This window comes from Pogona vitticeps, chromosome 5 (assembly GCF_051106095.1).
Source record: "Pogona vitticeps strain Pit_001003342236 chromosome 5, PviZW2.1, whole genome shotgun sequence".
Classification (NCBI taxonomy): Eukaryota; Metazoa; Chordata; class Lepidosauria; order Squamata; family Agamidae; genus Pogona; species Pogona vitticeps.
Window position 1 is genome coordinate 71,688,431 of NC_135787.1, and position 13,726 is coordinate 71,702,156.

General features: G+C 38.5%; 1 protein-coding gene across 2 annotated transcripts in view; it reads left to right on the forward strand.

The window, feature by feature from the left end:
* Window positions 1-13,726, forward strand: part of GABRA4 (gamma-aminobutyric acid type A receptor subunit alpha4) — a 68,722-nt gene that overhangs the window by 23,100 nt on the left and 31,896 nt on the right. For both annotated transcript variants that reach the window (XM_020806392.3, XM_078394704.1), the window contains exons 3-6: window positions 8,032-8,099; window positions 10,035-10,255; window positions 10,352-10,434; window positions 10,674-10,817. In XM_020806392.3, coding sequence (XP_020662051.3) covers window positions 8,032-8,099; window positions 10,035-10,255; window positions 10,352-10,434; window positions 10,674-10,817 — 516 coding nt within the window. The remainder of the gene's footprint in view (window positions 1-8,031; window positions 8,100-10,034; window positions 10,256-10,351; window positions 10,435-10,673; window positions 10,818-13,726) is intronic.

The following is a 13,726-nucleotide window of genomic DNA, read 5'->3' on the forward strand; positions in this document are numbered from 1 at the left end:
AGTTCATTTCTCATCTGCCATATGATTCATGGGATCAGCAGCAAACCATGTCTAATGCAAACCATGGTTTATCGTGATGTGTGATTGTGCCTAGTGGCTGTCTTAAGTTTGTTGAAAGAGTTGCTTCTAAAATGAAGACTTTCTTCAGTCTCCTTTGCCAATCTATAATAGTATCATAGTATAATTAGTATAATCCATAATGACACCCCAGATGTAACAAAAAACAACAAGAGAAATATGGCGGAAGTTGAACAGTGCTAGTGGAAAGCATTCTTGGTTTAAACTCAGACTTCAGCAAAACCAGTTCTTTCCTGAAAGCAAAAGTAATTGCTTCAGGACTTGGAAGACAACCATTTAAAGTTTATGTTATCAGCTAATATATAATTTCGAGTAGCTAATTATTCCACTTATTGGCAGGATGTTTACTTAGTCAATGCTTGGAAAATTCATTCTTTGTGTTAATAATGCTGTTACTCCTTTTGAAACCCTTACCTGTGTCTGTATGTCATTTCACTCAGTCGTCTCCTCCACTACCATACACACTGCTTTCATAAAATGTTGACCCTAAATATTTTACTCTCTATGTTTGAGGAAGCAGATTACAGTCCATGAACTCTCCCAATGAAATAAATCTATTAGTCTTCCAGGTGCCATGGATCCTTTGGTTTTGCTTTCTCATTGTTTTGTTTGCGTTGTACATGCTGACCATATTGTGATTATTGTTACGTGCCATGAAGTCAACTCCAACTTATTACAGCCCTATGACAGAAGGATCTCCAAAATGTCCTGTCCTCAGCTGCCCTGCTCAGCGTGTGTGCACTCAAGCCTGTGGCTTCCTTTAGGGAATCAGTCTGTCTTGTTTTTGGTCTTCCTCTTTTCCTGCTCTCTTCCACCTTTCTCAGAATTATTGTTTTTTTCCAAAGAATTCTGCCTTCTCATGATATGCCCAAAGTAGGACAGCCTAAGTTTCAACATTTTTGCCTCCAGATATAGTTCAGGCTTGATTTGATCTAGGACCCACTTGTTCATCTTTCTACTGCACTTCAAAATATCATTTTTTCCCCCTGTCTGCTTTCTTAACCATCCAACTTTCACACCCATACAAGGAGCCCAGAAATACAAGAGAGTGGATCCTATTAGTCTTGGTCTCCAGTGGCACATCCTTGCATTTGTTTATTTTTTCTGTCCTCTTTGAAAATTACTATCAGTGTGAAGACTAATCGTGGAGACCCCCGTGTCGCCTTTGTGTGGAGTGATAATGTGTTCATCTTTGTATATCTTTCTGTCTTTGCTATGCTTTATTCTCTCTCCAGTTTAGTTTAAACAATTTTAGTAAGTTAGATTATTTGTATTTTATTCTGTATGGTATTGTTTGCATTGCTATATTATTATGTACTGATGTGTTGTCATAATGGTGATTTGTACTTGTTTCTATTGTTGAATTGTTATACACTATGTAGTTTTTCCCATCATTGGGTTTCTGCAGTAGAAGAAAAGCAAAATAATAAAGAAATAAGCTAATACGTTGTGAACCATTTTGGTGCTATTAGTGGAAAAGTGAGATACAAGTGAATAAATCAGTGCTTGCAGACAGTTTCAATTGGCACCTTTACTGAGTCCATGCATTAGTAAGATGTGTAGACAAATAAAACTTGAAATGATATGTGTGTGGAGAGCCTAGCCACTAGAATGGATACCCGCCTAGGAAAGGCAGGTGCAGCTGCCCTCTTGTTAGCTGATTTCCTGTGATGTGGAGCTGTCTCTTTTTGACCAATGTGATAACTGAGTAAATTCTGAATTTTGTACTGAGATTTTTTAAAAAGATTTTGGAAATATTTATTTCTGTATGTTCCAGTTTGTACTTGACTTTGTACTTGACTGTAGTATACAGAGCTTCTCTACCACTTAGCTGACATTAACAATGATCTTTATTGAGTCTATAAATAGTTCCCAGAGCACTGAAGTTAAACTGAGAATTTGAGAAGGTCCATAAAGAGAACAGTAGTTAACCTTTCTTAAACTCAGCATTACCTGGCTCCTAAGAATCCATTATAGCCTGTCAGGTATAAGATATTGATGCTGTAGCATGAGAAACTGTTCAGACGACAACAACAACCAGCAAAGTGTATCTTTAAATTGACATTTTCCTTCATTAGTGGATTGTATCCATTGCACTGTATTGTGTATGTTACAAACCAAACAGAATTGGGGACAATTGGTATTCCATGTTTACATCTTAGATCTGAGTGTGCAAGTTAGCACCCAAAAAGGTATGAGTTCATTACCTCAAAAAGTGTTAAAGTGGCATATTAATTGCTGAAACTGTCTCTGCTATTCATGTTGCTGTACTTCAAAACATGTGTACCCTATGTAAAATAACTGTTGCATACGTAAATCATGTTCCTATAATTTTATTTTAATTGGTATAATGTCACTCTGGTACAACAAAATTTAGAACACGACATAGATTGAATAAATAAAAATTAAAACGAAAAACATGTATAACCCCAGTAAGTGTATAGTCCAAGTACAGGAGATAACAAAAGGAGGGAGACTTTAAATGAAGGGATTATTTATACAATATGTACTGTACATTTTAATAGTCTTAGTGCAACTTACTTATTCCTACCTCCATTTTGTTTCCTGTATTCTATTGTTTCTTCCTATCCCCTTTACCAGCTTCAGTTGACAAGCTATGGCTTTAGATTCCAATGTAACAGCAAGCCATGGTTTAAGAACTGCTGGATAGCTCAACGTGAGGCTGGCAGTTTGATTCTCCACTGTGTTTTGACTCAACGATCCATAGGCTCCCTTTCAGTTCTGCAGTTCTATGATGATGATGATGATGATGATGATGATGATGATGATGATGATGATGATGATGATGCTAATAAACAATCCAGAGTTTACAAGCCAACAACAAACCATAGCTTCTAAATGTGTTTTGTTGCTAGTTCACAAACAATGATTTGTTTGCGGCAGTGGGTTAAGGCACAACAAGAAGCCAGAATTTAACAAATTGCAAGCTGGCTACTTATACTCAGCTAGTCCTCCTGAAAGAAGATTCTGAGGCAGCTGGAGTCTTCCCCACCCCAGCAATCAAGAAGCAAGTGGGTTTGTAGCTCCACGACATAACATCCTCCCCAGTGCATGCATTCATGCGGAATTTTGAATTTCTGGTAAAATTCTCTTTTGCTACACAGTAAAGGTACAGAGACCCACAGAGGAAAATAGCTACGTGTTCCCCTGAGTCAATCCCTTTCTCATTGACTGGCATTTAGAGTCTCACTCTGATACCTTTGTGGGAGAAACAGTAACAAAATTCTTTGCTTGCAGTTGCTTGAGACTACAAACTTGCTTATACTGCTTTCTTGACTGCACATGTACTTAGAAACCAACTGAACAGATCAACAGCAAGCAAACAACTGATACCAACCTAGAAAAGAGAGGGAAAGAGACACTCAGCAGAGAGGCAGGGCTTTCTTTGAATTCAAAGACTGGAAGGAATGATTGCTTAGTGCTGGACGGATAGACAGGACATACCCAGAAAACCCAGGCATGCCAACCCAGAAAATTCTCTTCCAGTACGACAACAAACCAATGCAAAGTTGCAAATAAAATTGCCAACAGATGTTTGTGTAGAGGGTCATTTACTAGCCTATCATCTCACTCAGGTCTTTAAGGCAAATCAGAAAGAACTACTTCTTGATTCCCATGAATCCTATCCTGTGTACGTTTGTGGGAGGATGGTTGGTGATACCCATTTTCTTCTTGTTCCATTTAGGGCCTGAAATATCAATGAATATCAATGCTGGGTTGGAAAGGTGAGATAGAATATTCAAGTAGAATAGTATGTAGAATGGGAATCAAATATCCCATAATTTGAGAAGCACTTCCTCAATGGATATATTATTGCTATTCTCTATCAACACCACATATACACCACGTCAGTGGTTCTCAGCCTTGATGTTCTTGGAATAAAACTCTCAGAAGCTTTCACCACTAGCTGTGCTGGCCAGGATTTCTGGGAGTTGTTGTCCAAGAACATCTGGGGACCCAAGGCTGGAATAGTCTAGGTCAGTGGTTCTTAACCTTTGTTACTCGAATGTTTTTGAACTGCAACTTCCAGAAACCCCAGCCAGCACAGTTGGAGGTGAGGCTTCTGGGAGTTGCAGTCCAAAACTCCTGAGTAACACAAGGTTAATAACCAGTGGTCTAGGTTATACATGTTACTCAGAACCAGAGAACTAGAAAATATCCCTGTTATGTAAATAAGCTGTTACATAATCCATCCTCTGTCCAGCATGGGAATTTACTGCTGCAGGAGCTCAACAGATGGCCATTCAACCTGTGTTCAAAAACTTATATCAAGGGAGTGGGGTCAACCATGGTCCAACATAGCTTGTTCCACTGTTGAACAGATCATGTTATTAGGATATTCTGCCTCATGTTTGGACTAAATCCTAAATCCTAATTTAAACCCATTGGTCCAGTTCTTCCCCTCTGGGACAACAGAAAATAAATGTTCATTGTTGTCCATGTGATAGCACTTCAGATATTTGATGATGAAAGTAACAGTATCTGTTAATTGTCTCTTCTCCAGACCTAACTTCTTCAACGTTTTGTAATAGGATTTGGTCCAAACCTTTCAAAAGTATGTTCCACTACATTTACTTACCTCCAAGAAAGTGTGCATAGGATTCTAACCTCATTCCTTTTTGAGGGTTCAACCCTTACTCTCCCAATATAAGTAAATCTTAACTCATTTGATTACACGTATGTCCTGTCCTTGCTTCTTCTTTCCCTCTGTTCTCTGCAAACATACTAAACTTAAGATTGTAAGATCTTTGGGACAGGGATCCTTTTTTATTTACTATACTGTTTTATATATGTATACAGAATTGTATTTTTTTTAAAAAAAAGATTCCCAAACTGTCATAGCAGCGTGCAAGCTTCGTTTCACTGGAAAAATGTGAGCTTTTTCAAGTGTTAGTTGTATGAGTAAAATGATGTCTCGATCAAAAGGAAAAACCAAGAGGAAAAATTATGGGGGGGGGGAGAAAAGGGGGATACTGTTTATTTTGAACTAGAAAATTCCAAAAGCCCATTGCAGGGGCTGTGATCTACACTTGACTCCTTTATTAAGAAGACTAGTGGTTACTAGTCAATTTCCTTCCTAATTGGTCTTTTAATCATAATTTACAAACTGGAGTAGTTTTTTTTATTTATTTTTTAACCAGCTTTTGTTTTGCCCTTAGCTTGAAACTACCATATGGGGCTGATGGAAAATAACTATTTCAGTTTGCTTCTTGCTTCTTTTCTTCTTCATTTTGACACCAAGTGATGTTTTCACGTACAGTATTGTTCTGCGAAAAGCAAATATGCCTTCTGTTTTTGTTCTGAAATCTGAAAGTGTTGTTACAGTGTCTACTGAGTTGCAAGAGTTGTTCCAAAGAGTCCAGTAAAGTCAGCTGCTTGGAACTTTGAAGACCCTGGGGGTGGGGTGGGATGGGGTGGGGGAGACTGTGAGAGTTCCTCTGCTTCTTTGTAACCCAGTATTCTTGACAAATAGGTATTTGTCAGAAGTAGGACAGAGGTTTTCAATTAAGTTACACAACACATTTTGCAGTAAAACCTGTCTACTTGATTATTCCATGTGGATTATTCACTATCAGAGGTTTTATTTATGGTGACCAGAAGTAGCATAAGCAGTAGTGGCCAGGCTATGGAGTTTCCTCTCTAGAAGAAAGAGTGGAATATGGGATGAGCCATGTTGGATTCCACAAAACGCCAGTCTGGTCCCCACATTGGTTAACTAGGTGCCTAATGGAAGCCCACAAGCAGGACATGAGGGCAGTAGTGTTCTCCTGCGAGTAATCCTCAGCAACTATTATTGACCAAACTCCTTTCTAAAGCCAGCCATGCTTGTGACCAGCACTCTATGTTTAAATAAATTCTCAGTGCTCAGAACGTTACTTTGCAAAAGTCATTGCATTACTAGTTAGGAGATCACATTTTACCTCCTAACTTGGGGGCTTACAATGTTTCATTGCATTGGCCAGAATCCCACTCCTGATTTATACTTGTGCAAGGGAGTTCATGCAGCAGCCAATTAATGCTTATTAACAAGCCATTAGCAGTGTTCATGCGCATGTGCAGTGATCAGGTGCACACCCAGGAATTTAGCATATTTTTTGCTCCATAAGACACCTCTCCATAGGATGCACCAAATTTTTAGGAGAAGAAAACAGGAAAAAAAAAATAATCTGGGAATTTCAGCCTGCTGGGCCAGCGGGGGTGAGGGTGGGGGAAGCCTCTAAAAGGTCCAAGAGTGCCTTCCAGGACCCTTTGGAGGCTCACCCTGCCCCCTCACCCCCATGGGGCCAGAAGGAGCGAAATCACCACCTTCAGGGACTCTTCTGAAGCTTCCCAAGCCTTAAAAGAGTCCCTGAAGGTGGTGATTTCGATCCATAAGATGCATACACTTCCCCCCCACACATTTTTTTGGGGGGGAAAAGTGTGTCTTCCAGAGAGAAAAATACAGTAACTAGTACTGTACCTTGCTGGTGAGTGGTAATTTACTGCCATAGGTGTTACAGTTACAGTAGGCCCATTTGAACTAATGGAATTTATGGACTCACCAAATCCCCTTTTCTATGGGCTTGCTGTGTGATTTACTATGCTAAGCACCAAGATTTTGACCTGTAGAATATGCGGCTTGCTTATCACTATATTAAATAATAGTTCAATGTTTTACATCTTATACTCTTAGGGCCAAAATGTAATGGAATTTCATGTTTTATGGTTCTACAGATATTTTTTAAATTAATCAGATGAAACATTTTCTAGTCCATACTTTAACTTCAGTTTAACTCTGCTTTCTGTGACCAAATTTCTTTCAGTCAGTAATTCTTAATGATTCTGATGTTTAGAAAATGATTGTGGTTTCTCTGGTGTAAGTTCATGGGTGGGAGATCTTGGTAGGGGGAAGGGCAAATCTGCAGTCAGTCTGAGGGTGGCTCTTCTATGGGGTTGGTGCTAAGGTAATTTGCATATTTAATATTTTTTTCTAAAATATAATCTGTTACATACTGTAAAGGCTCTTACTGTGGGTTTTTTGTTAACTGAAAAATGGGTTTAACTAAGTATACACACAGAGTGTGAGAGAGAGAGAGAGAGAGAGAGAGAGAGAGAGAGTTCTGAAAATGTTTTGGACTCCAGTCCCTAGAATTCCCTAATTGCAACTCAGAAACCTCATACTTCTACCATCAGTTTCTCGATTCTTCCTATTTCATCTTGTTGATTTGGGTTTTTTTTTAAAAAAGGAAGCTGCTGTGATGCTTCTTTGGAGTTGTAGTTATTTGGGAGGCAGTATCTATAGAGCCTATAGGGAGGCTACTCGTACAACAGTGTCCATGAAGCACTGTGGCAGCTGGAGTAAATCATGGTGGAGGTGAATCACTCAGAAGCCTTCTTGGTGGGAGGTGAAGCCTACAAGTTTGTTAATTTCTGGAATTCTTGGAGAATTATAAGAATTGAACTCCAAAACCACAAAAGACAACACCCCAGTTGATGAGAACACAGGGAAGCATTCCTCTAGCGGCAAACCATAGTTTGGCACTATATGCCTTTTGTGAATGAAGTGCTACCTTTCAGCATCCCTGCTTTGAATTAGATCTAGTGATCATAGTTTGAAGAACGAGCCCCCCTTTTAAAACGACTAAAGATTTCTCACATCTTCATGTGCCTACATTTGATTATCTGTATCAATGGGAAATAATGGTTTATCAAATACCAGTGTAATTATGTAAGCTAGAAGAAATATATGGAAACCAAAATTATGCAAGAATCTCCAAGTACAGCAGCCTTGGTTAGAAGAACATGCTGCCTGCACATTTTCCTCCGATTAGTCTAATGAATCGTCAAAGTGACAATTGCATAAGATGTGGCATTACTTGCCAGTACAATTTTCCCTGCTTTTTACCTTGAAACATTTCGATTTTCCTTGCTCACTTCCTTTTTATACAATAGGTCCTGTTACTGAAGTCAAAACAGATATCTATGTCACCAGTTTTGGACCGGTTTCTGATGTAGAGATGGTACGTATTCTTCCTGTGTTTTTTTTAAAAAAACATATTTTGAAATTGGGGGAGGGGTTACGCACTTCAGTGATGAATTAACAACTAATTCAAATGTGTTTGTACACTGCTGTCAATCATACAAAGTAGGGAAGATTAGCAACAGCTTAATGTTTTGACTATTATTAGATATAGCAGACCTGATTCTGTTTTTTCCATGCATATTGGATGACGATCAGTTTGAAACACTCTCACACATGTGCCTGTGTACGCACACACACACACAGAGAGAGAGAGAGAGAGAGAGAGAGAGAGAGAGAGAGAACCTGCTCACTTCAAACCCCAACAAGTCCTTGGTTGCATTAGATTTAGACCCACACTGGAAAGAATTTAATTCCTTAAGTAGAGGGTCCACTGCATTTCTTTCAGAGACTAAGCAGCCTAGTGCAGAATAATTCATAATCTTGTTGACTTAAAAAAAAAAGGAAAGGAAAGCGGAAAAAAGGCATGCTTAGATGTCTTGGGTTACTGGAGTCAAGACTACAGAATTTTTTCTAAAAATAAAATAAAGTTCTTAGCTGAGAAATGCTGAATACTGTGAACTGTATAAATTATGCAAATCAAGCACATTTGCCTGATACCTCTTTTTGTGCATAATTTATGCTATAAGTCATTGGGAGAATCAGCTTTGTGGGACACTGAAGCTGTGCGTCTACTGGAAGGCTTATTCAGCAGCTGCTTGGAATTCTGGGATTTAAAGAGCCTAGAAAAGTTACTTTTCTGATCTAGAACTTCCCGAGTCATTACTGTCTACGGTAGTCCAGGAATTCTAGGAATTGTCATAAACAAACAAACAAAAAGGCACTTTTTAAAGCTCTGGATGTCACTAGTAATATCCATACACAATCAGACATACCTTTGTACCCATAAGGGCTAGAATTAATACCATTTCACAAATGGTAATAACATAGAGAGTGAAATTCTCAGGTATCTGAATTCTTCATCCAGTTCCTCATTTCGTAGTTACTTTCTTCTCATCCACTATTAATTCAAAGCAAATACATAGCCAAGACTTCACTGTATAAATCATTCTTGGTTGATCTGTACAGTTGTCAGTGAATGTTCTTTAATGTCCTAGTCATCATATGATTAACTCATAAAGATCTCCATCTCCTATGTAAGTTTACTTGTGACTATGCTTAACTAAACTCATTGTGACTTATGTTTAAGTGATCATTGGGAGGAGCCAGTGACAACTGATTTCAAAAGAAGGAACTGCTCCATGTGTACACCACATTTGCAAAGGCCCCTTCAGGTTTATGGCCACTTGCTCTGCAGCTCCTTATGCACCCTGAGCTTCACATGGTGCTCTGCATTTGAGCATACAGTATATAAACATTTCCTGTTTCTATGAGCACTCCTACAAAGCCAATGGATGGAATCATTTGCATTAATGAGGACTGAATGAGAAGTTATATTGTCATTTTGTAGAAGAAATACTTTTCCCCACTTGGATTATCCCAGCTGTGCATTATTTGCAGAATTTAGATATTATTTCTTTGATTTTGGTGGACTTAATTAGTGATGTGTCCCCAGAACATATTTTAATCTGTCCATCTGTTTATAAAAAGTAGCATGGACATAAGATTAGCATATGTTAATGAACTCATCAGTTTGTTTGCAGTTCTGTGCTAGCGTACAAGTTTAATTGCATGCTTCTTGCTATTCCATGAGATTGTAGTAATTATTTTTGATTGGTTTACTATGTATACCAATGTATTTATGTAACTAATGTGGAAAATTAACGTATTAAAGAGTACATAGTTCAGTTTAATTGATAGAAATGTGTTTAGAGAGTTTGTAGTTACCAATGACTAATCTGTCCTTGAGGGCATTTCATAGAAAGGTTATGCATATAAAACATATTAAGTCTGCATTTCCTCCAATTTGCTGTAGGAATACACAATGGATGTGTTTTTCCGTCAGACATGGGTGGACAAGAGATTAAAATATGATGGTCCAATTGAAATTCTACGACTAAACAATTTAATGGTTACCAAAGTGTGGACACCAGATACTTTCTTCCGGAATGGGAAAAAATCGGTCTCACATAATATGACAGCTCCAAATAAACTATTTAGAATTATGAGAAATGGCACCATCCTGTATACAATGAGGTACTTACAAGTGTGTGTGTGTGTGTGTATTACATGAGAAATGTACTCCTGAGGCAAAACACCATCCTAGGACTGATTTCATTTTGTTGTTTGTAGGCTCACCATAAGTGCCGAATGTCCCATGAGACTGGTGGACTTCCCCATGGATGGCCATGCTTGCCCTCTGAAATTTGGGAGTTGTAAGTCACTGTTACAGCATTTTACATTCTTGTAGCACCTTCTTGTTTGTATTTCATGTCAGAAACAGATCAGAAATAAAATGACGAGAGATATGTGCATATGTTTGTAATGCTAAGCAATTTAGGTCAAGTTAAATCAAAAGAAATATGCTCAGTGTTTTTGCCTAGAGATCATAGCAGTTCCTAAGCTCAGTCTATCCAGACATCTCATTTATATGTTCTAATTGTACACTGTTCAGATGCATATCCAAAGAGTGAAATGATTTACACTTGGACAAAAGGACCTAAGAATTCAGTGGAAGTTCCTGAAGAGTCTTCCAGTTTAGTTCAGTATGATCTGCTTGGGCATACAGCATCCACTGACACTGTTAAATCCATTACAGGTAAGAATCTTGTTGATAGTTAACTTAAGTTGTGGAATTAGTGGTGTCATTTTGTTTCACTGAAAGATATCAGAGAGATTTTAGTGCAGGCACTCATAGAGACATAAGCAGATGACAAATCTCAGATGGTTTATCTTTAGGCTTGCACTAAAGCTGCATGTGGTCTCTCTTCATTTCAGCAAGCAAAGAGAAAACATGAGAATGCACTCTGTAAAATGAATACTTGTGTTTAACACACCTATTTTTTATGTCTGTACAGTTATAATTCTTGATCTGCGGTTGTGACATATATTACAAAAAGCATGCAAATTATCCAAATACATTCATATTAGACTTGCTACTGGAGCAAACACATTAAACATAGCAGCTGTTGCTGCTGGGGTTTTTAGGCATGTAGTGCTAGAAAACAGCAACAGGCAGCAACAGCGAGAGAAGCGGCCATGCTTAAGATCTGTGGGTGTTGCTTTTTTTTTTTTAAATTGATGGCTGTTGTTTTGTTAAGTGGTGATATTACTGAAAGTTCTATTATTGGTGTGGCTAAAAATGCTGCAGCAAGAAGCATGACAGAATTAAGCAACAGAGGGAGCATATGTAACTGACAGATTTCTCAGTGGCATTACTGATAGCAAGATAAAGCAATATTTTCCGAATATATTGGATTTCATGAGTAAGTGAGATATCATTGATCCATCAGAGATTATTTAGCCAAGGCACTTATCCTGCTGCCTAGGGTACTTTTATTCCAGCCTGCACTTTAGATCATGCAGTGCAATGAGGAATGGACTTCCCACCCAGATGCCTTCACATTGGCTACCTTTTACTGTACTTTGAATTTAAGTTAGCATAGCAGCCAACATTTGAAGTGATTTGTTCATAAAGAATTTTCACCAGAAGGCTTGAGTTGTTTATAGCTTTCTTTTACGTGGGTGGAAGGGAAGATAGTTGTGAGTGTGGCAATTAACTGAACAGTTCTAGTTTTATGTTTTTTAGATGGGAAAGGATTTTTTAAAAAATTGTAGAATAAAGCATGCTGGTAAGGTAGCTTGTGAAAATCATCCCTGTCATCACAGTAGCCATCCAAACCTATTCAAAATGTATAAGGGACCTGAAATTGCTTCTCGTTTGGGGGTCTTGAAACCTTCGTCTCAATTCTCAGACTAAAACAAATACAAAAACTAACATTCTGGTTTGGTACTTTGGAATTTTTGCCATTCACTGTACCTCCTTCAGTTTTTCCAGCTGTCTGTGTGTAGCTACTGAGACTTTGCTGATACTTGGAAGTCAGTTATGAAGAACAATCACTCATCACAATGTTCCAAATAAAAATAAAAAGAGAGCAGTATGGTCCATTACAAAATAAAAGTTCAGGGGAGGCAATAGCTTTATTAGACCACTGAAATATAACATTCAGTGCAAGCATGATATATACTCTGAATGTTTGTTTTTCCTGGTCTGATAAAGGTATCACCTCTTTTGAACTTTCCTCATGATGTGTACCTGCTGCACCATCAAATCTGGCATCTTTTCCCCAGAGCAGGGAGCACTATCCAGGGTCAGTGCAAGATACTTTGCTGCCTGACCCACTGTCCAAATCAAGATGCAGCATGCCCAAAGCCTGGCATGTTATTGTGGCACATGATGTGCAAGATCCTGAAACTAGCTTTCTTCTTCCTCTCGATAACAACAGAGTCAAATAACTAACAACTTCCTGAAAGGAAATGGGCACTATCCTCCAAAAAGGATGAGTGAACTGGTTTTGAGCTTTCAAAATCAGTAAAAAAAATAAACAAAACTTTGGTTCTTTCCTGCACTTCAGGGGCTAAAAGTAGATGGTCCCCAACTGATTCTTGACCATTATGATGTCAGCAATGTCTACACTTCAGGAACTTCCATCTGATTCTCTGGCTGTCATCCTTCTCCTTCTGAATGCTCAGACTAGACCTTATGAATCCATAGTTGCATATCTCTGGTAACTGACAGCATAGGAGGTGTATTTGGGTAGCAACAGAAAACACTGGTTCCAACTTTGCATTTAGTGGCTCTTCAGTGACTTTGAAAATGTTTACCAGGTGAATGGGAGGTGCTCATCATAAAAGTAGTAGAAGATCTTTAGAGAGATGAGTGCCTTATTGTGGAGAGCAGGCTTAATGACATCTTCAAAAGGATTCACACGTCAATGGATCATCTTAGCTCCCTTCATTTCTGTATCACTGAGTTTTCCTTGGGCTCAGTAAGTTTAGTTTATTGGGGCAGTCCTTACATCCCAATAACGTAGCAGGATTTGTTTTTGCTTTGACTACTGTCCATTCCATAACAGGCTGCTCTTCATATCCAAAAACGCTTTTGGCGTTATCATTTTAGGATATGACATTTCCAGCTGTGTTTTTTGTGTACTTCTCATGTGGGAATAATAATTGCATTCTGAACCAGATACAACACACACTTGATTGGTGGTAGGACTAATGTTCCCTCTCATTTTCTGGAGTGCCGTGTGAAGGCTCTGCCTCTTGTACATGGGATTCCAGCTGTGACCAGAAGTAAATGGGTGAAAACTCTGGCTCATCTGTGTGCACCCAATGCAGCGCTGTGCTTCCACGCACCTGTGCACCTTAGAGGGAATGTCGGTCAGTACCAATGTAGTTTATTTTGTGTATGTCTTTCCAGCTTTCTACTCCAGATGTTCTGGTTACCATAAGTTTAAGGAAGGACATAAATACATTTTGGACCCCTTTGGAGAAGGACCATAAGCACATAAGATGTCATCTTCATTGCTTTCATTCCTTTGTGTCAGGATTGTTTAGAAAACCATGGACATTATGGCCACCACATTTTGTATTAATATTTAATATAACTCTTTGACAGCAGGCCACCAAATCTTGGAATAGCTGAGTTTTGTTTTGTTTTTTTGA